Below are 26,813 nucleotides of genomic sequence, written 5' to 3' on the forward strand. Positions count from 1 at the left end.
ACTGCAGCCCTAAATTTAACAAACCCTTTAGTAAAATGAAGAAAACAGAATAGATATTGTTCAAGGATGCCTCTTTGTTAATAGTGCTCTATTCATTCCGCTCAGAAAAGGCATCTGTCCTCCAAGCCTGCCATGTCCTGCTCTGAAAAGGTCTCAAAGCCCTCCTGAGTGTTGTCTTATCAGAATCTCCCACTACACACTCCAAGGTGCGAGAACAATGGCATCCTAGTTACGCCACTTCCCGCAGGTGGGGCTCTACAGAGCCGCAAGGAGTTATCTGGGCAGAATGAGAAGTGCAGGGGAGTGGAGTTAGCAAATACGCCGCTGCTACTCGGATTAGGCATGTAGCAGTCATGGACTGTGTCCCACCCACGGACTAACGGTCCAGCTTGTTGGCTGGCCTGCCTTGTTGCCTTGCCTCTAGTAACATTATTCCATTATTCTATAGGTTATAAAGAACAGAAACTACAGCACATATATTATATATATATATATATATATATATATATATATATATATATATATATATATATATAAATTTTTTATTTAACTTACAAGTAGGAGAAAAGAAGATAAGACATTGTTCATGATTAGGTGAAACCTTTTAGACAGGTATACAATCATACTGACACAGGATCTTCACACAAATCTATAGTAACATATCCCTGACTTTTTCCATGACAGAAATTACAAATTTTCCTGACAACTTTTTTTTTTTATAAAAGAATTAGACAACCAATCTCCACCACCCCTATAGCTGAAAAATTTCCAACAGAACCTGGCACATACCATTCTACAGTATGTATGACTGTGCACATAACATCATCTTGAAAAAAAAAAGTGTGTACAAATTCTGGGTGATGGCATACCGGAGCATGACACTTCCCCTTCCAATTACTAACACTTAGAAGTTTCCATAACTATTCCAGGTTTTACAGTAAATTCCCTGACTTTTCCTGACCAACTTCACCTTCCCTGACTTTCCAGGATGTGGACACCATGCAACCCCCAAATGTATTTCTTAATAAAACAAAAAAAATAAACTCAGTATTTTATGTAGCTACACCTGAATAGCTTATCAAGTACTAATATTTATTTTCTTAATTTTTATAATATCACAATGTCACAGTCTTATGTTTACTGAAACACCTGTCGTAACACTGCTGTCACCTTTTCTTCAACAGATTGCACTGACAGCTTAGGATGTTAGTAGTGTATAATACTTCCTATTGGTGTAATGTATTTATTATGGGACTACGGCTCTGCGGTTCCACCTTCGGGATCCCCTGGACATGTTCGGGCGTGTCCGCCGCATGAGATGTCTATTTTCGGGAGCTCATCGGATGCTTGTGACTATGTATATATCCCTTCTCTCCTCACTCCACAGACATCGTGGTGGAGAAAAGTTTGCTGTTGATGTCATGGAGAGCGGCGGATGCCATCTTGGTTCATATTTTTGAAGCTAGGGCGCTGGTGTTATTTTTAAGAATAAAAATCTGTATTGCCGCGGGGGTGCTCCAAATACGGGGACACTAATTGGTAGGCCGCGACGTTAGCCACTAGACCAGAGTTACTAGGAGAGAAAGAATTAGATAAGAAATATATACTATGGTAGGAGGTGCCAAATTCGAATACTAAAATACCATCGTCTGCTAGTGCATCTAATACCACCATCTTGTGTACTGGTGCCAAATTTAAATTCATACTATGCCATCTTTTTTTTAGTACTAATTGATGGTGCCACATTCAAATTTAAAATATATAGGTATATATATTATCATGCGGTATCATGGTTTGGCATGAGGACTAAAGACATAGCTCACCATCTTGAATGGTGTGCCCAAAGAAATGTATCAGTGGCAAATTTAGAAGGGAGGCACGACGGCATGTCCCATTCCCCCCCAGAAGGGGAAAATATGCACTCAATACTATTTCTCAAGTAATAAACAGGTATTAGGTTATAGGTATTTAGGCATGTTATGAAAAAAATGACAGTAATTTTAAACAATGTGTGCACAGCATGCAATGAATAATTGACAAGATGAAAAATAACTACCTACAAATTAAAAACAATAGTATGTGCTTTTAAAACATATAGCTATTTTAGTGAAATTATATTGAATACTAATCCATTTAATTAATATATTTATTGTGAATATTAGTAATAAAATTATGTTTATAAACTTTTCAAGTGTATTTAAGTGTAGTGTGAGGTAATGTTCCGATACATATTATTTATTTGCATTACAAATTAAAATTACATTATTATTTAAATTCAGTGTTTTTATCTATTTTCATTAATAATTAAAATTTATCTCAATATTTTTAACTCTGTAATTAAATAAATTTTAATTTGATTAAATTTCAACTTTACCAAATGTATTTATAACATCAAATCAGTGCTTTCTATTATTTTATTACTATTAATTATTTGCATGCGGAATTTAAAGAAATTTTTTTTATTCCGACCGTAATAGCCATGAAGCATGGAGTGGTGTAATAACCACGAGGAAGGACAGTCGCATACACGAGGAAGGGCAGTAGTGTACCCATGAGGAAGGGCAGTGGTGTAGCCACGAGGAAGGGCAGTGGTGTACCCACGAGGAAGGGCAGTGGTGTACCCACGAGGAAGGGCAGTTGCGTACACGAGGAAGGGCAGTGGTGTACCCACAAGGAAGGATTTTTGCTTAGATGAGGAAGGACAGTGGTGTTACCCATGAGTAAGGGCTGTCATGTACCCACGAGGAGAACAGAGATGGACTAAAGTTGCATTGCAGTCACTCAAAATTTATTATAGACCGTTAATTTAGAATAAACATACAAAATATAGTTACACTCATCACTGACTCACTGATTCTGTAACGCCAAAGAGATCTGTAAACCTTGGAGAAAAGTGTAACATTGAGAAGAAATGTTAGCCTACTTAATAGAGATGTGCAAAAAATATAAGATGTAAATGTGTCTCAAGTCGCGGCCGTGTGTCCCAAGCGGACGGACGTGTTTAGTGCGAGCTCCGCGGTATTATATCTAATCTTTGTTGTTCTTTACTAAGTGGAACGAGATAATCAGTATTAATTCCTCACTACTCAGTCAGTCGGATTTTGAGGGATTTTCTCTATCCTATAGTGATGCAACGATTGAAATAACTAATTGTGAATTAGACCATATAGATAACTTGATCATGTTCCGGTCTCCGACAAAAAAAACGAATGTGAATACTGCGCCAAATCAGTTTCAAACTGAGTGTAAATACGACTAATCTTAATGCTCTGAAAGTAACACTTATCCCAGAAGAGGACGCAACTTCAAACAAGCCTTCTAGAACGTCATCATCCCAAAAGGATTCAACTGCATCTGGTAATGTAGTCATGTCACCCGTTTCCATGGAAATGAGCAAACTTATTGAATTATATGATCTTGTTAAATCTATGAATACTAAAATTGACGACCTTAAAAATGAAAATCAGGTATTAAAAACTTTACTGGACTCCTCCAGAAATGAGATTGTGAAGTTAAGTGAAGAAGTGTTCAAGATCAAAAATGAAAAAAATCCTCAAACTGAGCCAAAGAAAACCAATAAAACTTATAGTCAAGTTACAGAACAAAAGAAAATTGAACAGAAAAAGAAAGTTGAAACATCTGTCGCCGCGCCGGTTGAACGTGCGGCTGACCTCGTTACCAGTGTCAGCACTTTTCCCCGTGTTGCAAGCAACGCTGATGCAAGCAACTTAGTAAGCACTTCTCCTATCAAGCGGACTACTGATGAGCAAGGTTTTACCACCGTGCATTATTCACGTAAGAACAAATCCAACGGCAGCCACGTAAACCAGCCTGAGTCTGACAACAAAAAGAAATCAAAAATACAAGTTGGGATGAGGAACATCTCATCACTTAAAACAGTTTCAAAACCAGCTTTCAAAAAACAAAAGCATTATTTGTAACCCGTTTTGACCCATCAGTTGAAGAAAAAGAAGCTTATCAGCCAAAGCTATGGCTATATGCAATTTCACAACAGGTTTAGGCTTGTCTCAATTCAATTATACTCAGCAGCCCATCCATCTTTTAGATCTTTGTTTCTCTAATTTACAATATTGTTTGGTCAGCAAATCATTAAATTCTCTTGTTACGGAAGATATTTATCATCCTGCTATCATAATTAATATCAAAATGGATATATTAACAAGGGATGTTAATACTACGTCTTCTTATCTGGACTACAAAAAAGGTGATTATTTAAGTCTATTTATGGCAATTAAAGAACATGACTGGTCTACACTGTACAAATCTGATGATGTTAATCTAATGGTTGATTTTCTCACTACTACTTTGATTAATTATATCAAGAACTACATCCCGAATAAAATAAATAAAAAATCCAGTTACCCGCATTGGTATTCCAAACAACTTATAGAAACATTAAAATCCAAAAAACATTTCCATAAGTTATACAAAAGAAATATGTACCCCTATTATTATGATTTATTTTCTCAATACCGAAGAGAGGCCAAAAGTCTCATTTCTCGGGACAAAAATTTTTGGCTACAAAATCTTAACAATAAAGTTAAAAAAAATCCAAAAATTTTTTGGCACTATGTAAAAATTATGAAAGAAGGATACAGACAGAAATTATCTCTTAAAATCAATGATAACGTTACCAATGACCCAGTACTTATTGCTAACAGTTTTGCACATCATTTTTCTAGCATTTATGTAACACCTACAAATAATTTAAATTACTCAATTTCTGAAAACAGTAAGTGCTCTATTCCTATGACTACCATATCTGAGAGCCTTGTACTTTGGGGAATTAAATCATTGAAATCCACTATGTCAACTGGGCCTGATGGTATTCCAAATTTTATTATAAAAGGATGTGCTGTTATTCTGGCCCCTATACTTAACTTTATTTTCAATACTAGTATAAATAGCGGAATTTACCCCAAAAAATGGAAAATTGCAAAGGTAATACCTGTGCATAAGAAAAAGAGTAAACTTAATGTTGCAAACTACAGACCGATATCACTTTTAAATGGATTTGCTAAAGTATTTGACAAAATTATATGTAAGGATCTTGAATTCAATCTTAAAAATAGACTCTCCGACTGTCAACATGGGTTTAGAAAGGGGAAATCTACTACTACTAATTTAATTAGTTTTGTTAACCCAATCTATTCAGAAGTAATAACGCGGGGTCAAGTTGACGCATGTTACTTTGACTTAGCCAAGGCTTTTGACACAGTTAACCACTGTATTTTACTAACAAAATTATCAAATATAGGATTAAGCGATAAATATCTAAAGTGGTTTAATAGCTATTTATTAGATAGAATCTTTTATGTTTCAATTAATAATATTAAATCTGATCTACATATAGTTAGTTCTGGTGTACCCCAGGGTGGAACATTATCCCCTCTTCTCTTTAACATTTTTATAGATGACATTACCAAAGTATTACAATTCTCTAATTGCCTACTTTTTGCTGATGATCTTAAGATTTACAGAAAAATTTCTCTTCATCTAGACTGTAAACTTCTTCAAAATGACATCTCATCAGTTTTCGATTGGTGTAAAAGAAATCTTGTTGACCTTAATTATGAGAAAACTACATCTATAACCTTCTCCAGAAAACATCATATCATTGCTTCTGATTATAAACTTGGTAATCATGTTATCTTGAAGTCAGTTTGTGTTAGAGATTTAGGTGTCTTACTTGATAATAAATTGTACTTTCATAACCATATTGAATCTCTTAGATCGCAATGTAATAGATTGTTAGCGTTGATTAAATATATTACTTTCAATGCCACTAATTTAGATTATATTGTTAGTTTATATTTAGCTTTAGTAAGATCCAAGATTGAGTATGCCTCCGTGGTATGGAACAATATCACAAAAACAGATAGTGACAAACTAGATAAATTACAAAATAAATTAATCAATATCATTAATCAAAAGACCAACATTACCAACAATTCTAATAGTCTATCCTCTCTCAGATCTTTAGCTCTAAGAAGAGAGCTATTAGATGCCCTTTTTATCTATAACTGTTATACAAATAAAACTAAATGCAATTATATTCTAGATAATACTGGGATTAAAGTACCCACCTATAACAGTCGACAGACACCTTTATTATGCTCCTTAGGCAAATCAAATGATATATTATACAGAATTATAACAAATTTTAATAAACATGGTTGCTATGTCTCTCTATCAAAAAATAATTTAAATATAAAACAATTTTTCTTATCTTAATTTAATTTGAATATTTTTAAGGTTAATGATGCTACCATATTTAATTTTTTTTTATATAATCAGGTTCTGGATTATCACTACTGTTGTTATAGAATTATGAAACTTGTTCTTGTTTATCTGTTAGTTGCTTGCTGTATTGTCTTGTGTATGTGTTATTATAGTATTGTCCTCAATGTTATTCATTTTGTTTCATGTATTTGTTTTGTCTATGTATTTTTTTTATGTTTATCGTGCCTATCACCCATGGCCTTATGCCGTTGGTAGGCATGTAACAAATTGATTGATAAAAAAATAAAAATAAATAAAGATAGAGTAACATTGAAATGCAGCTACATAAATGGCACACACGTTTATTATTAAATTAATAATTAATAAATTATGTATAACTATTCTTATTGTGCCGGGAGTTCAAGCCGGACAGACGTGTCTTGTGCGCGCACTCGGTTGTTGTAATTATTGATGTTCAAAGTGTGATAACTATCAATATTGATTTGTCTCTACTAGATCAGCAAGACTTTAAGGGGTTTCCCTTACCCTTACAAGATGGTGTATTTGTGAACTGTATTAATAATAATAATTTAGCCATGTTCAGGTCGCCTACGAAAAAATCGTCAACTAATTTGGTCGACAGCCTGGATAAAAATTCAAATTCACCTTCATTTAGTCTGAAACTTCAAGACACCAACATGGATGAACTAATTAATATGGTAACATCTCTCTGTGTTAAGAATTAAGAAACTGACAGGGCGAAAACATAAAAGCAAATAAAATATACTTAGACTTTAGATTGTAGTTCAATTACAAGCTATTTCTCGTCACGAACACACGAATTTTAAAGGTTGGAATGGCACTCACGTTGCAATTTTTAAATACAGTAAATTGGACAATTTCCTATACCACTCTCATATGAGTTTATATAAATAATGTATTGATTTATTTTAAAAATAAATTAAATTTCAATCAAATAACAACTCAGTGATAGGCCTACCTACAGTATTAAGTCCCATATTTTTATCTGACTATAAATCACATAACATAATGAGATGAATAAGTTATTCATAGTTTTAATGTAGCCAACATTTAAAATTAATTAATAAAAACTAAAACCAATTTTTTAAAAATAGCTTTGAGGTGCAAACAGACCCTTCTTGGAGAATCTATGCACCAAATTTTATTTCTCTAGGCCTTTTAGTGTCCGCGCTACATGACCGACAGACAGGCAAGCTCTCTCTTTTATACACTTAATATTACGTAAATGTTTTTTCCAAGGGACCCAAATGAGATGTTACATCTGCATAAATATAATTAAAATTAAATTAGTTGCTCATACTTTAATTTCCTTTTGTTCCAGTGCCAAAGCCAGAGCCAAATAAACATCACTTCTGTTTTCCAACGAAACATTCCTTGATGCACCACAGTTTTCCGGAAGAAGACCAAATTCAATTTTTCCAGGTTCCGAATTTTCATCCAGGCCAAGCAGCACCTGCAAAAAAAAAAGTCACAGCTGAACATATAAGCTGAGTCCCAACACACAAGAAGCTTAACTTTAAACAGTTAAACCTCTATTCCATGCCTTAACTACTATAAGCCACAAATTTACCTATAATTAAATAAAGAGTATTGAACAATTAAAGGCTTTGCAGCTTACCGCTGAAATGAAGTCATGAAAATAATAGACCCTGCTATCTGCTAATCTATCGTAACTTTTAACAATTACAATCACGAAGCACTGAAGTATTTGTACTGTAGTAAAAAACTTTTACTTTGTAAAATACTATAGGCAAGCAAAGTTTAATGATTTATTTCTAAGGTAAGATGAAGCATTGAATAATAAATAATACTTATAGAAGTGGCCAAGCATTGGGATATTTTTCACTTTAGAATGCTAGCAGGACTGCCCGACACGAGATGACATTGTAATCGCCTCGTCACGCTGGTGGCGCCACTGTGCAGCGAGCTGGGAAAGTGATCAACCATTCATAATTCTGTCTTTTTCTTTTTGTTCTAGAAATGACTTCTGCTAGTTACATGAACGGCCCAGGAGAACACAGACAACGGAACAAGCTGCCCGCTTCCTCCTTGGGATATCTGAGGTCGTGTTCACTGACTTGAGATTAGATTGTTACATTTTGCCATTGGTTTCATACTTAAACTTATAATTCTTGTGTTCTGTTATTCTGGCTGTGATGGTTTTAAGCACAACTTTGATTTAATAGAACTCAACTATACAAAATGCAATGAAATATGCTGAAAAACTTAAATTTTATCATAAAGTAAACAAACCAAAACTTTCTACACAATAATCTAGGAAATATTTTATTTAAATAGCTCATTACATTAATTATTATTTTTAATTTAATCTCTCTGAGCCTACAGCTAAAAGCTAAGTTTAACATATACATATTTTGGGGCTGAAGGCACAATCTGAAATCCAACAAAATAAAAGTAAATTTCTCACAATTATAATTTTCAGTATATTGATGTAAGGGCTGCCAAACCAGAAATTTGTTTTATGTCTTCTGAGGGGACTCACAAAAAAATGCCCAATTTAATAAAGTTTTTTTCACCATGGTGTAAATGAAATTTTCAAATTTTTGAGTAAAAAACAGACCTAATTTTGGAAAAAGAATGACTTAAGTTATTGGGTGCTACCAAATTACCTTACAAACCACAGAAGGTATTTTTAAAGAAGGAAAAAAAACAGTGATATGGTCCCTCATATAATAGTATCTCCGGTAAAAAAAAAAAAAAAAAAACTGTGTTTACTATTTGTAATTTGGATTTCTCAAGGTAATAAATGTACTTTATTTAAATTACAAATCCTATTTTTTAAAAAGTACAAACAATCATCGATTACCACTTCTTCAAATATGGAACTTTATGATAGCCAAATAATCATTCCAAATGCCTCAGCTATGAAAGTCTTATTTCAAACTTTTTGACACATGATTTGTTTCATTCCGGGTGAAGCTGAGAGTTTGTGAAGTTAATAATGAAATTATTATTTAGCCCTTTTCTTCCCTCTGGCATTCCCATATTCATTTTGTTTATAAAAATTGATATGTTTTATTGAGACATTTTCAGTTACTATTATTTTTAAAAAAAACCATGGGTGCATGGCCATCAAGCTTATTAAAAGTGAAAATTCACAGTAGAGATATAGGAATTATTAAGGTATATATATTAAAAAACTTGTTATTATGTGTTAATATATCTTAATTTATTAGTCAGTAAAATCAGTAGTATCCAAGAATGAATAAATGGGTTTATGATAGCTAAAATACTATACACAACAGTTCTGGAAATGTTTGCACAAATTTTCATTTCTAATTGAATTTTTAAAGAAAAAAGTTTGCCATTTCTACCAAGAATTGTATCCCTGAGTAGCCTCTCTTTAACGCATTCCCAAGAGTGAGGAATGGGGTTCTCAATACATATTCCCTTTCCCTTACCTCCATAGAGTGACACACTTTTCAGCCCCTCTCCCTATAAGCAATCGAGTGTCTTACTCCTGAACGTTGCATATTTCGTTACGCTCCGAGTCATAGTCTTGACTTACCCTATCGACTGTAAAGAAGTTTAACTTCAAAAATATATATCTTTGAATAATTACTATATTTACCCGTGTACGAGTCACATTTTTACGCTGATTTATAGAGTTAAAAAAATGCACTGCGATACACATGCAAATTTTTTTACTTTGAATTAAAAAATAATAATAATAATATATAATATTGTTGTGTGGTTGAATATGTGCATAAGTAAGTAACCTATGTCGGTTTTCAGTAAATATAACTCAACGAAAAAGTAAAAAAATTGTTTAATCAAAATATCTCAGGTCACGTGAGCTTCATGAACAACGGAGTTATTGTGCATGTGCCGTGTCTACCGCCCAACCACCGCGGCACCAGCAAGTGATGTGTCTGCTGCGCTGCGATGGCGCGGACGAGGGGGAAAACCTAAAAAGGAAACCAGGCAGAGACAGAGCAAGAATGTGTGTGCAAGCGTGCATGAGGCCACGTGGCAGTGTTGACGGTTCTCCCACCCTCTCTTCGTCGTAAAATGTCCCGTGAACTGGCACCCACACAACTAACATGTCTTATCTTTACAGGTGTTCATGACGTAGTACCTGTGACCAATCATTGTTTTTGAATGAGGTTTTCCCACGCTTTCAACTGAACATACCGTGACAAAACCGCAGCCATCATTAATGTTTATAAGAGCAAAATTATATTCCTCCAGTCCCGAAATAAAAAAAGGTGAGTAAAAAAAAGTAAAATACAGTAGATGATAAGGTAAAAAAAAGGAATTGGAGGAGTTGTAAATATGGAAAAAAGGGGAGAGGGCAAAAGTGGAGCACCTCACACCTAAACTGTTGGATAAGAACTGTCGGTCAATGACAATGCTGTATTTCTTAAAGCACCAATAAGGTGAGAAAAGGAATACTTCACTTGTATCTACGGAACTCTAGTGAAGACAGATATGTGGTGCGACCCTTATTTGAGGGTGACCCTTACAGTGAAAATGTTATATTTTTTGCCCAAAATTAAATACGACAGGGTCGACCCTTCTTCCGGTGAATACGGTACACATTTTATCACTGCATACCATGTCATTAAAATATGTTTCCTATTTATGTAAATATGTACCATATATAAAAAATACCCAAATTTACCCTCCTGCAATTTATTAACACATATGTCATCTTGCAAAAAACATCATTTTGCATTGCTGCTTATGTTTAACTACAGGACTGGCCGTTACAAGGTCTCTACACGAACTCGTGCTTTGTTTTATTTCTCACAAAGCATGTCTGAGACAATGGAATATTATTAGACAAGACGAAAGCTAACATCTTGAGCTCTAAAAAACAACCAAAAAAAAAATCATAATTTTATATCTTTAATAACTATTTGTTTGATTATTTATAAATTCACAGAGAAAAAATATTACAGCACAAATATTGATTTTACATGATATATTTTACTAGGAAATTCCATGAAAATAGTGTTTTAAACAAAAATATATATAATTGAATATTTTCAAATGATACTGTTAAAAGTATGAAAATGTTTTTTTTATGAATTAAATATTATTGAAATAAACATTTTAAAGCTCAAGATCAGTTTATTAGAGGTAGGCATGCTTAAAATAAACCATCTGTTGCTCTATGTCAAATTTTACAAATTTTTTGTTGAATGCTTTTTTTTTTATTTTATGGCTGAAATACATTAGGCCAAAAAAACTCATAATAGAAAAATAACTTAAGATAATTCCTGTATGTATTATACTTAAACATGGATATAAGAGTGTGACTTGCACTTGTCAATTTTTAAGAGATGTTTAGATTTTAATATTCAATTTGGTTTCCTCATGAAATTTGATATTCATTTTATTTGAAGCTTTGAATGTGATGCAAAGCTATGCTTTTATGTTCGCAAAAAATTAATTTTATGCAGTTATTTTACAATTTTTCATTGAATGGTGTTAAATATAGAGCCCAAATGGTTTCATAATGAGAACATAACATTACAAACGTTGAAATAATTATTTGTGAAATAAAGAGTGGTACAGCCATGCTGAGAAAAATAATCTTAATTCAAATTGCAAACATTTTTAACATTTTATTTAAGTAATCACAGCCTTAGAGGCAATTTCCAAAATAAAAATGCAGTTTACAAATTTCTGGTTAGACAACCCCTTACATCAATATAGGTACTATATTTCTGGCCAGCTCGACTGTCTTGTTAGCGTAAGCAGCTGGAGTTGGTGATAAACAGGATGGTTTCGCATCTGGATGCTCAGGCCTGCTGAATTCTGAGCTTGAATTCCACCAGCAGACTCCTGAACAGGGTCTGGCTCTTCTTGGATACTCCCGGCATAACTAAACATTCTTTTTCATAATTGTAAAAGATGTGTATGTTCCTGTCCGTACGTGGGTTTTCTTGGTATAGTTGATATACCTGTCTTCCCCACCGATGATTGCATCGCCACTTCACCTCACTGTGGTACCTTTCAACCGTCTCTAAATCTCCTTGTCGGCAAGACATTATAAACATAAATGACAATTTATTAATTCCACAAATCTGAACCAGTCCCCATCTCCGGCCTCAGGGCCTCCAGTCCATAACTGCTCATGACTTCATCGCTCAACCCAACATTATAGGCTCTTTTGGGTGTGCACAGCAAATGAGACCATAGAAGTCTAAAGCACGAACAGGCACACAAGTGCATGCTATTACACACACATTTTCATATATGGCATCTGTAGCAACAACTTTCACTTTGCCATACCTTCTTGGCAAGCAACTTTTATGGGCTCATTCAATTTTTAACATTTTAAAACATTCTGTCACCCTGATGATGGATTAAATTCCTCATACAATATTTCAGCAAACCACAAAGTATATTGAACATGGCAATTATTATTCTCCTTGGCATAAAAAGGCATTTTATTTTATTACTCTCATGTTGCATGGACAGAGAAAGAACAATATTTTAAGGTAAATGCCCAGCTCACCACAGCGGCGCCCCCAGCTTGACGAGACAATTACAATGACATCTTGTGTAGGGCAGCGCTATGACGCTATGAGCATTCAAAAAACATTTTTCTATGGCTCGGCAACTTCTATAAGTACATTTATTTTCAATGGCTGAAGTAAATACAGGCAAAAATTTTTGAAGGCAAATTGAACTTGGCATAACTTTTTTATGATTACTCCAAATAAATATGAGTAAAAAATAAACATTACCATGAGGTAATGTAAGATTAAAAATGTCTTATTCATTAATAATTAATTCAGCACTTATAGATATTGATTTTTTTTAAATGTAATTTAAATTTATATTTGTTATCCAAAACATTTTTTTTTCACCTAAAAAAAAATTAATGAAGATTGGACTGTCAAATTAGACTGAATCAGTAAATGCTGGTTCCTTAACTACCGCCATCCCTCTACAAAAAAATTTAAAGGCAAGTTAAATGTTAAAGGGTAAAATTTTTGATTTGACTGTATTTTCTAAGCTTTGGTAACCCCTAAAAAATACTTCAGATACAAATAACAAAAGGACATGGACACAAGTGGGATTTAATAGTAAGCTTGCATGAATATTCTAAAATTTTAAAAATGTAAACTAACAAGGGATGTACCGATATTGAAAAACCGGTTACCGATTACGATTAACAATTCACTAAAAAATTCAAATTCAGCCGATGTTCCAAACCGATTAAGAATACAGATTATATTTTGCCCGATTATTAAATACATAAATTAAAATAGAAAGTAAAAAGAACAACTTTGTGATTAAAATTGATGTAATGGAGGCAAGGACCATAAGTGTACATACATATGTATAGAATGCAGACAAAATCATTTTTATTTACATAAATATTTAAGATTTTGGTAAGCTAGCTAAGGCATTGCACATAACATTAATAGCTATAGTTAATAGCTTTTAGATTTTTGTGAAGAAATACAAGCTGATTGACTTTGTGTGGCTCCACATATTACTTGTAGTGAAAAACGTTTTGTTTCCATGTATGCCACTACACGATAATTTTTGAGAACAATATTTACACACTGCATATTTATCGTCCGGCCCGGATTCTAAAAAAAAAAAAAAAATTCCACAGCACTGCGACTAGCGTACCCATAATTATTATGCAACATTAAATAGTGAATGCAATGTATAACAGCTCGTAATATTTATTTTGGTAAATGCCAACAAATAGAAAACTTAGCAAAATATACTGCAATATTTGATCAAAGAATTCGTCACTCTGTTTACGTAATGTATGGATGTGCATTAGTAAACAATGAAACAATCTACAGTCGCCGAGTCGTCTTCGCTAACACAGACATTACCAATATTCAAAAATTAATTTCGGTCGCAAACAGAAATATTCCTACAACCGACCACCAACTGTCGCAATCGTGAACTTTTATTCCTGGTTAAATATTTGTTGTTAATATAAGGTAAAAATAAAAAGTAAAGAAGACTTTCCCGTTATTAAAGCGACTTCAATCATAATAAAAAATAATAGAAAAAGATTTACGTATACAACAGAAATTCCGGTGAAGTGAGATAAGTTGGCCAAATTGTTTTTGTTTATCACATGACGTGCGTAACCTAAACATAAAATGGAGATCTTGTGATGATGCTGTTCAAATAATATTATTGTGTTTTATACTGTTTTGTGTGTTGTATTTTATTACAAGTGGCACTCAAAGCAGTTGTTTGATGCATGGAGCTAACAATAATGGAAATACTAGCCATACATGCTAGAAGAAAATCGTCAATTGAATAAAATAAAGAGTATATTTAATTTATTAGACGACAAAGTTTCTGAAACTTTCAGTGCGTGTGTAGGCCTACAGTCTTAACGGTGTTTCATGGATTAAACTTAAAAGAGTTTACTATTTACCATTAAAAGAATATATTAGCATCATTGACATGTTTTTCTTATGCTAAGAGATAACAATGATAGATATAATAAGAAAATGTTGACAATTTTGTCTAAATAATCGGTTGAAATATCCCAGATTAAGATTAATTACCGATTCTCTATTATCGGCTGATTACAGTTAATTGGGATTCGAATCGGCACATCCCTAAAACTAACTTAAGTTGTTGTATAACACCTGGTGTAACTACTGACAAAGCGGTTCAGTCACTGTTAGCTATATAATGTTAAAGTGTATGTAGTAATGTTTCTTGTTCAAATATATTAATGGGCCCATATTTTATTTCAACATGTGCATAGTAACAGCAGAATGGCAAAAGATCAGACAACATCAAAATTTGTTAACTGAAATTTTTTTGATAAGTTTTAAACAAGCCACAATAAGCAGTTGGCAAACACTCCAAAAATATCTCTACAAATTTGAAAAAAAATTTACTTGAAACCATGTACAAGTATGTGTTAAAATTTAAAATATGATTTTTAAACTATTAAATAAGTTTTAAATATTTTTTTCCTCAAACTTAAGTTATTTGAATTATATATTTGTAATTGAGAAATATTTTTATGTTTGTACTCAAATACATTTGAAGAAAAAAATTATATTTGTATCGTACTTAATACAAAGGTTTAAAGTTTCAAAAAGAATGGAACCAGACTGTTACCTCTCCTGTTGAAATAGCTCCATAATGCACGAACACACACGTATGCATACAAGCTACTAATGTTCACAGTTTCACACACTGCACTTACTCACCTTAGGAACTTCCCCACAAACTAAAAAACTGTAATGCATGACATGTGTTTCATTTGTGGAAACATCCTTCAAATTGACCTTAGTAGTTATTCTCAAACGAATAGCTTCTTTCGGACAAATCCAAGCCTGAAAAACAGTAGAAAGGTTTCAATGTATTAAAGGTATTTCATTAGTGCATAAGAATAAATAAAAAAGCAAGTTTTGAATTTAACACATGCTTGGTTATACTATTAAGATAAATTTAAAAAGATAGCACACAAGAAAAGACAAAGACATCACAATAAAAGGTAAAACACTAAAATTTTCACCATACACCATACTTACCAGCACACAAACTTATTTTTTTGTAAAATGTGTCTTAAGCAAAAGTCCCATTAATGTCAAAGGTTGGTTAACCTGCTGTTTCTTAATGGACACATCTTAAATGTGGTTTGCAAGTGTATTTTGTGGGAAATAAATTGCTGTTGTGGTCATCTACAGTTGCTTTAAAAACATAAAATGCTATAATGTTTAAAAATAATGGGAAAACAAAAAAATCTTACTACAGGAAGAAAGATCATTGACGTAGAAAAGTCATATACACAAATGGAGGGAAATAATAAGATTCTTTTTTAAGTGGAGTTATTTCAATAAAAATTTTATTCAAAAGATGAGAATATGAGAATATTCAGCGGTTCTAGATTTATTTTATTTATATCATAGCATTGATTTTGGTCATTCCTGGCTGAGATCTTAATTATGTATATAGTCCACAAAAAACATTTAACACAAAATTAAAATAGGGTAATATGTTATGTTTTAAAAGCTTGGTGTAAGGTTTTTCTAAATAACAACTACGTATATTTTATTATGGTATAAATATTAGGAGTGTGAGGCTTAGTCATCAGCACTGCTTATTCGGGTAACAGCTTATCACAGGAGCTAATAAAATTACTACTCTACCTATGTTTACAAAATAAATTCCTTTCCAAAAATTTCCTTAAAACAAAATTAAACCTACCATTCGAAAGAAACTTACTACATTAAACCTTATGCAACTTAACTGTCATAACAAAACTTATAAGCTTCAGATGTATCTATAAAGTATTAAGAGACAAAGATTTAATCACTGGACACTGTGTAAGTGTAAACATTCATTTTTAATTATATTACACACTGAATTATTAATTTCATTACATTAATTATTATGCCTCTAATATAGATTTAATCATAAGTATTTATATGTTCTTGGTAAGATCTAAATCAGAATATAATTCCACTAATTCCATTTAAATAAATCTTAAGTCACAAAATTGACCAAACACAAACAAACAAAATGAATTCATACCATAAATAAAAAAAATATAAATTACAGTATCGATGTATACACTCTACTATTTAAGAATTAGAAGGAATATTTTAAGATGCAAAGTTTGTAAGCGACAGCTGAAACACAAATTAGATTTTAATTATTTAGTTGAACATGCAGTTATTAAAGTTCCTACATTTAATAGCACTATCCTTTGTGTACTATGTATATTATGTCAAAATAATGATAACGTTAGATGGATTAGTAAATCATTTTAAAAAACCAAATACATAGTATTTTTCCATTATTAGAAAAACAAGTCAATGTAAGTTTCTTAAATGCTTATCATCTTCTTTAAGTATTAATATATAAATATTAATCTTAAATTTAAATAAAAAAATTTAAATGTAAATAAAACATTATATAATATAAATATAATTATTAATCAATTAATTTATATATTTTTCTTATATTCATAATTTACCATTTCTTTCCCTTTAACTCCATGGTATCTGTTTGTAATCTTATGTTTATTGTCCAGTAATTATCCTTCATAGTTTTTAACTGTTCTAAATTATTATAAGTGTTATATTGTATTGCATTATATTTCATGTTGTCTTTATCATTTACTTTATGTTGAATTTTTTATTTTTTTGTCTTTTATTTTTTTGTCTTTTATTGTTTTGTCAATCTATTTCCTTATTTGTAAAGTTTTTTTTGTATTGCAACTATGTACATGTAAACATGTTACAAATGTTAAAAAAAAAAATAATAATAAATACAAATTATGATTGTCATTTTATCAATTAATATGATGTTTCAAATGTAATTATACAGTACCAAGTTCTAAAATTATATCAGGAAAACCAAGTGGCAATTACATTATTTTACTAAAATCAACCGTTCAAATTTTTGAACCTAGCTACAATTGTCAAAAAAAATATTTTTATTGGTAAACAACAAATTATAATTCAGTTCTCAAGTACAGTTCCGGAAATACAGTGAAAGGACCTTAATCCAACATATTCAAGACTACAGCCACGCCGGATTAACGACTGATTATCAAACGTCAATGTAGTACAGTACATAGTTACATAAAACACGTTGTGATAGCTAGAAAAAAAAAAATTGGTTGTCTGTAAAGTCGGTTTACGGACGATAGTTTAACGTGACAACGTAATAACAAAACATTAATGAAATGATTGATCCAGAAGAAAAGGAAATATCATATTCGGCTTGAGACTGAGCCCTAATAGGTTTTTGCAACCAAACCATTTAGGCATTAAAAATATTATATTCTTTGAGGAAGAATTTTTTTTTAATTTTTCAATCTTTTGCATGATAAAATCTACCTCTGCATACTTTTATGAATAAAATTAAATCATTTTTATTGAACAGGGTGGCCACTCTTCTGGGATAATAAAATTCCTGGTTATTTCCAGGTTTTTTCAAGGGTTGTTTTTATCAATATTTGCATACAATTTGTATTTTTGTTACACAAAGCACACACAATATGATGTTTTATTGGTGTTAAACAATAGACAACTTAACTATAGGCTTAAAAATTAAATCAATGAACTTGCTTAAAACAAAACCTACCACCAACAAAAAAATTTATAATCTCACGTCACAAAAATTACTTGACACCAAACGCACGTGTTTTGCCCCTTAAGCGTGGCTGGCTAATGCTGTTCTTCCCATCCATGCTACCGATATTGATTTTAACATTATACAAATTGCAAATAGCATTTGTCCTGCACTTTGGATCTTCCTCCACCCATTCAAACTCTTCCGTATATTTGTCATTGTATGTGGTGACCGAACTCGTTGACATTTTGAGTCTGCGCCAATTACATGTCAGATTAAAAAATTCAAAACAACGTCCCGCACAACTAAACTTTAAAAAAAAAACTCGAGAAAAGTATCCGTGATACCGTGACGCAACAACATGAGCGCAAAGTAAAAACAAATATACATACAAAACTAGTGCTACCAACATGCCGTGCGAGAAATTACTACCACCCTACAACATTTTCAGCCAAAATGCTGTTGCTTTTGAATACAGAAACATAATAAGTATGGAAGTCTGAATTGTTAACGGTTTCTTACGTACTACAAAAGTTTTTAAATGCAATATGAACAAATAAACTTTCACAAAATATAGCTCACGAGCATACTGTCGTGCTTCGACGGGTGGTGAACGTGCTCATTTAACAGCCGTATGTTTTTTCGATCGTTACTTCATAAAAAAAATTCCCGGTTCTAATAAAAATTCCTGGTTGATTCCAGGTATTCCTGGTTTTTTTAAGAAATCCTGGCTATTTCCCGTATTTCCCGATTTCCCGGTTGGCTGGCCACCCTGTTGAATTATCACTATTTTGTATGGATACAAAGGAGTGAAATGAAATGTGCAATTGAATTAATAAATTTACTTTTATTTGCATTCATTAATTCAAATATATTTATTACTTTTGAAATGTTGCGTGCGCCATATTTATTTTAAAAATTTCGCAGCTGCCGGGTTTCTAACCGACAACCTTTAGTTTAAGAGTTAGGTACGCTAACCACACGCCCACGAGGCCAAACTAAGGATTAGTAGTTTCAAATGTTATATATATATTTATAAAAACTTTGTTCACGGTAGGGGTATAATATTAACACGATTTTATAACAAATACGCATCCCAAATACACCAAAATTATTTATAATGTGTTACAATATTTTTTAAAACATTGTGCAATAGATCCCGGGTGTAATTTGAATTATTATGTGTAACTGTAAAACTCCATTGTTGGTTCAAAACGTATTTGAATTTTCAACATTACTTTTAAATAACCGTACAGATTGTGCTGAAAATCGGTGGACGATCGTTAAATTACATAATATTAATAACTCAAACGACGAAAATATGATTGAAAAGTCAAATCGATGGTTGTTCCAATCGAGTGGAAGACAGATGCCACGCATGCGTACAATGAGCGAACAGAACACATCCGTAGTGGGACACTTTTTCGTGCGTGCTGCCGGCGTCCATCGATTTATTAGACGTTGTCACGTCAAAAAATACAAATGAATATTGGTCTTTTTCCCAAAAAAAATACAGTTAAGTAAATGCACCAGTGAAATGCGAAACGCAACCTGCCAGAAAACAATGTACTGAAACGAATATCCGTAGAAAAGATCGGCTCTGAGCAAGCCATAAATGCCAGCAGAGCAGCATGCAATGTGCCGGAATACACAGAATATCGGTGAAACAAGAGGCTACAGAGCGGGCAGTCGCGGACCCACCTGCAGTTCCTTCTCCGCCTCCGGCCCAACTGTGATCTGCGAGTCCAGCAGCTCGACGTCGACCGGGGCCGGCCGCCCCGGGTCGTCCACCGCCTCGGCCCCCTCGTAGACCACCCGGCAAGCCAGCCTGCGCCCGCCGCCCGCCCTCAGCTTCAGCAGCACCGGGGACAGCACGCCCACAGCCAGGACGAACTCCGTGGCCCCTGACGGCTGGATGGAGACCCAGCCGCCCTCCGCCCCTGGCAGGCCAATGGGCCACGGCTCAGAGTGGCCCACTCCCCGAACACGGTGGGGGCAACTACACTTCACCTCTTAAGGGGCCCGCCTCGTCAGGGGTGTATGTGTGTTAGTGAGGCGGGATGATAAGCGCGACGCTCGCTGGTATTTCTAGCACTGTGTCGCCTCTAAGCGCAAGGCTCTGAATTGACGCGTAGTCTTCTCATCGTCACAGGATAACTGTGAAATTTTAGCGCAACATTATATGGCCGATAAATGAAGATAAAGGTGTAATGCAAGTCCCTTAAGTGCTTTTAATAATCTGTACTGGTTGTTTTACGCCCTAAAAATTACTCTGAAAACATGCGTTTTAGCCATTTTAAATCTTCTAGAAATACAGTTTAAAAACATGATCCAAAATTAAAAGTACTTTTCGGGCCACAGTGAACTCTTAAAAGCTTTTCGTAAACATACCCCACTCGGATATCTTGAGTAGTTTTGAAATTGCGTTGTTTTTCCTGAAGCCCTGCGCACCGTGTGTGTGCCCGCGTAGGCGGAGCCCTTAAATTCTACAATCATTATTTGGTATGGCTAACTTGGAACTGCTAAATTCTTGACTTAGACCACCATGTTCCAGAGCCCCTAATGCAAACTCTACAATATTCTGAAACCTCTAATCAACTTACTTAACATTTTTTCCTACTAAACACAGCCTACACTTGTGTTGGTGCAAAACAAGAGCCACTTTAAACATCAAGCTAGAACTGACTCTCTCTCTCTCTCTCTCTCTCTGTGGATTAAAATCCAAATCTATTGTACTTTCATGGTGACATCACACAGCTTTAGAAAGGAAAAACCAATTTTAACCATTTGTGTGGGTTAAATTAGCTGGAGTCAGCTTCATATATGCTAGAAAAGTTATTAAATAAACAGTGTTTTACAAATATTTTGGTTCTATTTCAAAGGAATTTTTCTGAACTATTCAAAAGTTAAATATATAACTTTCAAACAATATTACCGTATTGACCACCAAATACCACCACATTCTTTGCTTTCTGAACAGCCACCTGCTTTTAAACTATTCATAAAAAACAACTTTTTTTCCAACTGCAGCTTCGTGTTTCAAGAGAGACAATGTAAATCACTCTACTGATAGAAGTGTCACCAGAAAGAGTGTAGTAAATATGGAATAAATTTAATAATTTAAATAAATTTTAAGTACTATATACTTGAACTGCGATTTACACTCCATTAAGTATTTTTCTTAAACTCATTATCAAAAAGTTTGGGGTCACATATTTAAAGTCACATTATTTTTGAGTAATTACTGTTGATACGAGTTAAGAATTTATGTACCTTACTATCAGTTGAAAATACTTGTCATAATAATGTTTACAGAAAATATTTTAAAAACACTACTACAGAAAATACATTTATGAATGCTCAGAACTCTTTAGTAGCCACTGTGTTAAGTCGTCATAATTTTACCATAATTCTAAGGCAAAAATACCTAGCAATCACTATTAGACACTTATTTAATTGAATGTTATTTAGGACTGAACTACTGTTACAAAAATCGAAATTCAAAGCCTTATTAAGGTCAAAAGCAATTTAAGGACTTTTCTTGCCCTTGGATATATACACACTGGAAAATCTATAATATCTAAATTTTGTTTTCTGACCTGAACTTGATTTATGTTGCTTTACACTTTGTGTGCAGGTAGAGAAACCACTGCCATAAAGCTAAAGAACAGCTTGTAGCAGCGAAGTGCTAGCACTCACCATCGACAGTGGTGCTGCCCAGCAAGCAGGGATCTGCCGGCTCGAGGAACGTGGTCTCGTTCAGCCGACTCCTCACCTCCGAGCCAGCGTCCACTCGCTCGCCGCTCGTCTGCGCGACCCACCGCGCGACGTCGCGCTTGCGCCTCTGCTCTCCTGCCGAGCCGCTGCTCCCGGAGGCCTGGGCAGGCTTGGCCAAGGGCCGGCTCTCCGACGTGCACACCACGGAGTCGTCCACATCCGACGGGTCAGAGCCCGTCAGGAAGTCTCCCGTGCTCTCGTGAGCTCCGGTACGCAACTTTGCAGCGCATCGCGCATTCTTGGTCTGCCCCTCGCGCTTTCTCTGCTCGCTCTTCCTCTGAGATGACCTGATCCTCTGATAAATTATGTCCAAGTTCTCATCGTCTGTGTCCGCGACCTTCTCGACGACCGTACCTTCATTCTGGGACAGGGCCAGAGCCCTTCGCGAGGACAATGGCTTGTTCATCGCTGCAGTTGGACTGCTGAGGTTCGACTTGTCTTGCAGCACCTTGCTCGAAGTCTCGCGCTGCTTCCTTTGGTAGCCCTTCATCATCTTGTCCACTATCACTGTCCCTGACAGGGAGTTGCCACACTGGGAGAGGATGTCTTGGATCTTAGAGGTGCTTGGCAGCACAGAGGATACCGTGGACGACACCAGACTGTTCATGATGTCATCCTCTCTATTTATGTCTGATTCTATGACAGAACAAACCAACAACTCATTGTGAATGAATACTACAATAAGTTCACAAAGATAGTTAATATTTAAATAACTACCTCGTTAAATCATCCCATTTCAACTATAGAAATCAATTCTTATAAAACTAAAAATTGTAAAATGTTTGTAGCAATAAATTTTCTGCGATTAAATTCACCAACCACATTTTAATAATAAGGTGAGTGGCAATGTTAAACAATTATTCACATGAATAAAATCTGTGTTATAGGAAACATTAAAAAAGCCTATGCAAATATCCATTTTTTGTTTGAATTAATTTGAATACAAATATCAATGTTTTCTAATACAAACATTGTATTCAAATAGCAAGAATGGGATAACATGTTCTGCATTTTCATGATACTTAAGAAGTCATCTTTTAATAAATACTTGTACATGGTTTTGGGCAACATCAACATACCATATAAATCATGTTAATTATTATAAACAATAAAAAAATACTATTAAAGAAGTAATTTTTTTTTAATTTTTTGGAATTTTTTCATAGTGGTTGGCAAGTGTTTATTGTTCACCCATTTTAAACTTATTGAAAATTTTGAGAGTGCTGATTGACTCACTGTCTTAACTTAAGTCATTCATTAAACAAAAACCTTTCTTCAACTTTAAATAGAAAAACAAAATCTGTGACCCGAACGCAAGCGACTTGAAACTGTGACGTGAACTAAAGCGTAACTACCGTCGTAGTATACACTTGCCACAAAAGAGTGCGGGCTATCAAATGTAGTTAACTCAGCACCGGACAGAGCGCGCGCGTTACATGAATCGGCGAGATATTGATTTTAGACTATGTGTGCACGCTCTATACGGGAAGCAACATAACCAAACATGAATGATGCCAATTAGTGCTGGCTACATGTTTATAAGCGGTACATCATGGCGACGCAGGCGGTCAGATAAAGGAAATAACGTTTAAAAACATCTTTAAAAGAAAATTTACAAGTCAGACAACTTCTTAGTTCTGTTAATTAAATAAGTGGTAATGACTGAATTAAATTTTAGATTTCTACTTTAAAATACATCGTTTTATACGGAAAAGAAACCTACGCCGGTACACCGCGGCGACACAGATGATCAGATAAAGGAAATAACGTTTAAAAATGTCTTTAAAAGAAAATTTACACGTCAGACAACTTCATATTTCTGTTAATTAAATAAGTAAGTGGTAATGTCTGGATAAATATTAGATTTCTACTTTAAAATACAATCGTTTTATACGTAAAAATACCTACACAAAGTGCTCGGCATCTAATAGCGGGACCAAAAAAACATGTGACGTTTACGCGAGAAGTTTTTTTATCCCAATTTTGACGCCTTTGTAGGTGTGACGATTATGCGAGTGCAACGATTATGCAATAAAAGAGGGTATATAGGGTTACAGAGGTATACAGAACCCTGTTGTATTGGCTTGAACTGTGTTCATTTATTTCCTTAAAATATAATACACTGGCCATGAATTAGTAAATACAGTGTAAACTCTATTTAACGACACTTAACGGACAGAGCATTTTTCGGCGTTATAGAGAGTGGTCATTAAATGGAGAGAAATAAAAGATATTATTTTACTATTCTATAATAATATATATTTACTAATATAGTACCTAAACATTTTACACACAAACATTAATATTCATACAAATAACAAAACTTATTGCGTAAAGTCTGTTATTTTTTCTTAGTTTTTCCATATTGTAGACACGGTAGAACAGCTAAATCCAAAGCGTCTTCCAACATCACACTGATCTTTTCTCCCGCCTCTATTGAGCGTATTAATAAAACTTTTCCGTCAATACACAAAGATTTTAGTTTACTCGCCATGTTTACAGTTCGAAAGTCTGTAAACAACTGTGATAACGATAACGTGTAACAATTTGACAAAAGTCTAGTGACAGAGGTAAACATGTACAAGTTCATCCTACAAAAACAAAAGACAAAATTTCTTAGAATCTCCGGTACGTCAGTCGAAGTAAACACATGCTAGATAATACAACAAAACAGCAAACAAAAGAACGTACACAGCTGAAGTTCTTATCAACTTTGGCAACTTAGAAAATACTGCTTAATGATTTATAATGCTGTAGTGTTGTTGTTAAATAGAGTGAGCGTGACGCTATATAGAGTGTATTAGTGTATAGAAAACAAGGTAAACCAAACAAAGTCAAGCAACTTTGACGTTTTAAGGAGTTTGTCGTTAAATCGAGTGACGTTATAAAGAGTTTACACTGTATATTAAATATCAACTAAATTAACATTTACTAAACAATCAAATTATAATTTAACTCTATAATTTATGTTTTAATGAATTTCTTTGAGAAATTATGGAACTCATAAAAAAATGTTTAAAATGCCACTATCAAATATTCACACAACCCAGTACATAATAGGATAGAATCAAAAAATTATTTTTAACTTACTTCCAGTCAAGTCAGCCAATGCCTCAGCTCTGCAATGATTTTGTTTGGTATCTTCAAAAGGCTAAGGAAAAAATACTAACATTAAAATGAATGAACTAGTATATAAAAAACACTAACAAAATACATTTATGTCAAACTTAACACAAAACAGTTTTGCTTACATAATATTTCCAAAAATAAATAGGTACTGAAAAAAGTAATTTAAGGATCACTGTGTGTATCTTCCATCCTTGAACATTAGAAACAAAAAACCCTTATTGTTGTTGCTACTACAAATATAAGTCTGTCCAATTGTTACAGGCTTAAAGCCTGTAGACAGGAGAATTCAGAAATATGTATAATATGCATTTATATTTATAACTCCAACACTGAAAATTATGTTCATAATTATATTTACTAGAAATTAAACCATAAATGTTAATAGACCAAAAAAAACATTGGCAGTGTCGAAAGTTAGGAAAGTAAAACATAGTTGTATTTATTTTAAGTGTTATAAAGATGAATTGTAACAATTCTCCAAGTTAATAAATGCCAGAACACCACCAATGAAGAAGGCCTGATTTGTATAGTGCTGTTATAAATTAAAAATATGTAGCACTCCTTTTCATCTATTAAACGTGTTGTACCAAACTGATAATGACAAATCGAAAAACCAAAGCTTACACATTACTGAATAACTAGTTACTTACCTTTTTGCCCATTACTCGAGTCCAGTTCCAGTTAAAAAGTTACAATGATTTATACCACTCAGAACTAGCCAGAGGTTGGACTGTGTTTACTAATGCAAGTCAGCAGCAATTCCGGTGAAAAGGCCAGAAGCTTAGAGGGTAAGCCTCGCAGGCTTGTGCGAATACTGGTTTTTCTATGCAGCGAATACTGAATCAAATGTTAAAAATATTCATGAAAAAGAATCGAACAAATCGCAAATATTTTTCTCAGCAAAGCTATGTTACAATTAAATGATAAAATACCTGTACAATGAAGTAAATAAATAAAATAATTGTTTTGAGTAAGGTACTTAAACAAAGAACTATAACTTTAATATTATTAATACTACCAAGTGAAAAAACTTTATAAAAAGTATCTAAAAAAAAAAATATTTTAATGAAAATGGTGTGATATTTCTTAATAAAGAACAATATGCACATTGCTGGAGAGAAGTATTTAACAATATTGTTTATACAATTTGTGGCATTGAAAGACCCCTGCCCACCCCAACTTTGCAAAGTATTTTTTAGACATTATGCTGATTACAGAGTTCAAGGTCATGGTAACCTACTCTTGTATTTGTATTTTATAATTTGGAAATTTCTTACAAGTGAATTTTATATTTTATTATTTTATTCAGAAGAAGCTTTGTTACATTTTTACAGATTTTCACGATATTGGCTAGTTTACTTATTTTGTCAGTGTGAAAAGATTTAATTTCATTTAAATATTCTATTTATAGTATAATTTACATGTTTTTTATAGTCTGTTGGCGACATTTCTAAAACGTATGACAGAGGTATCCATGAAAGAAAGGTCAGGAAAGTGACACCCTGGTGCCACTAATTATTTGTCTCCAAGAAGTGCATTGTTGGCAAAAACAGCACACA

At 33.5% G+C, this 26,813-nt stretch overlaps 1 protein-coding gene across 3 annotated transcripts in view; it reads right to left on the bottom strand.

The window, feature by feature from the left end:
- The window catches only part of LOC134542500 (uncharacterized), a 145,627-nt gene that overhangs the window by 61,916 nt on the left and 56,898 nt on the right, over positions 1–26,813 (bottom strand). For all 3 annotated transcript variants that reach the window (XM_063386847.1, XM_063386849.1, XM_063386850.1), the window contains 5 exons: positions 25,216–25,276; positions 22,048–22,761; positions 20,050–20,288; positions 15,474–15,599; positions 7,586–7,738 (listed from right to left, as the gene is read on the bottom strand). In XM_063386847.1, coding sequence (XP_063242917.1) covers positions 7,586–7,738; positions 15,474–15,599; positions 20,050–20,288; positions 22,048–22,761; positions 25,216–25,276 — 1,293 coding nt within the window. The remainder of the gene's footprint in view (positions 1–7,585; positions 7,739–15,473; positions 15,600–20,049; positions 20,289–22,047; positions 22,762–25,215; positions 25,277–26,813) is intronic.

Source organism: Bacillus rossius (genome assembly GCF_032445375.1).
Source record: "Bacillus rossius redtenbacheri isolate Brsri chromosome 4 unlocalized genomic scaffold, Brsri_v3 Brsri_v3_scf4_2, whole genome shotgun sequence".
Classification (NCBI taxonomy): domain Eukaryota; kingdom Metazoa; phylum Arthropoda; class Insecta; order Phasmatodea; family Bacillidae; genus Bacillus; species Bacillus rossius.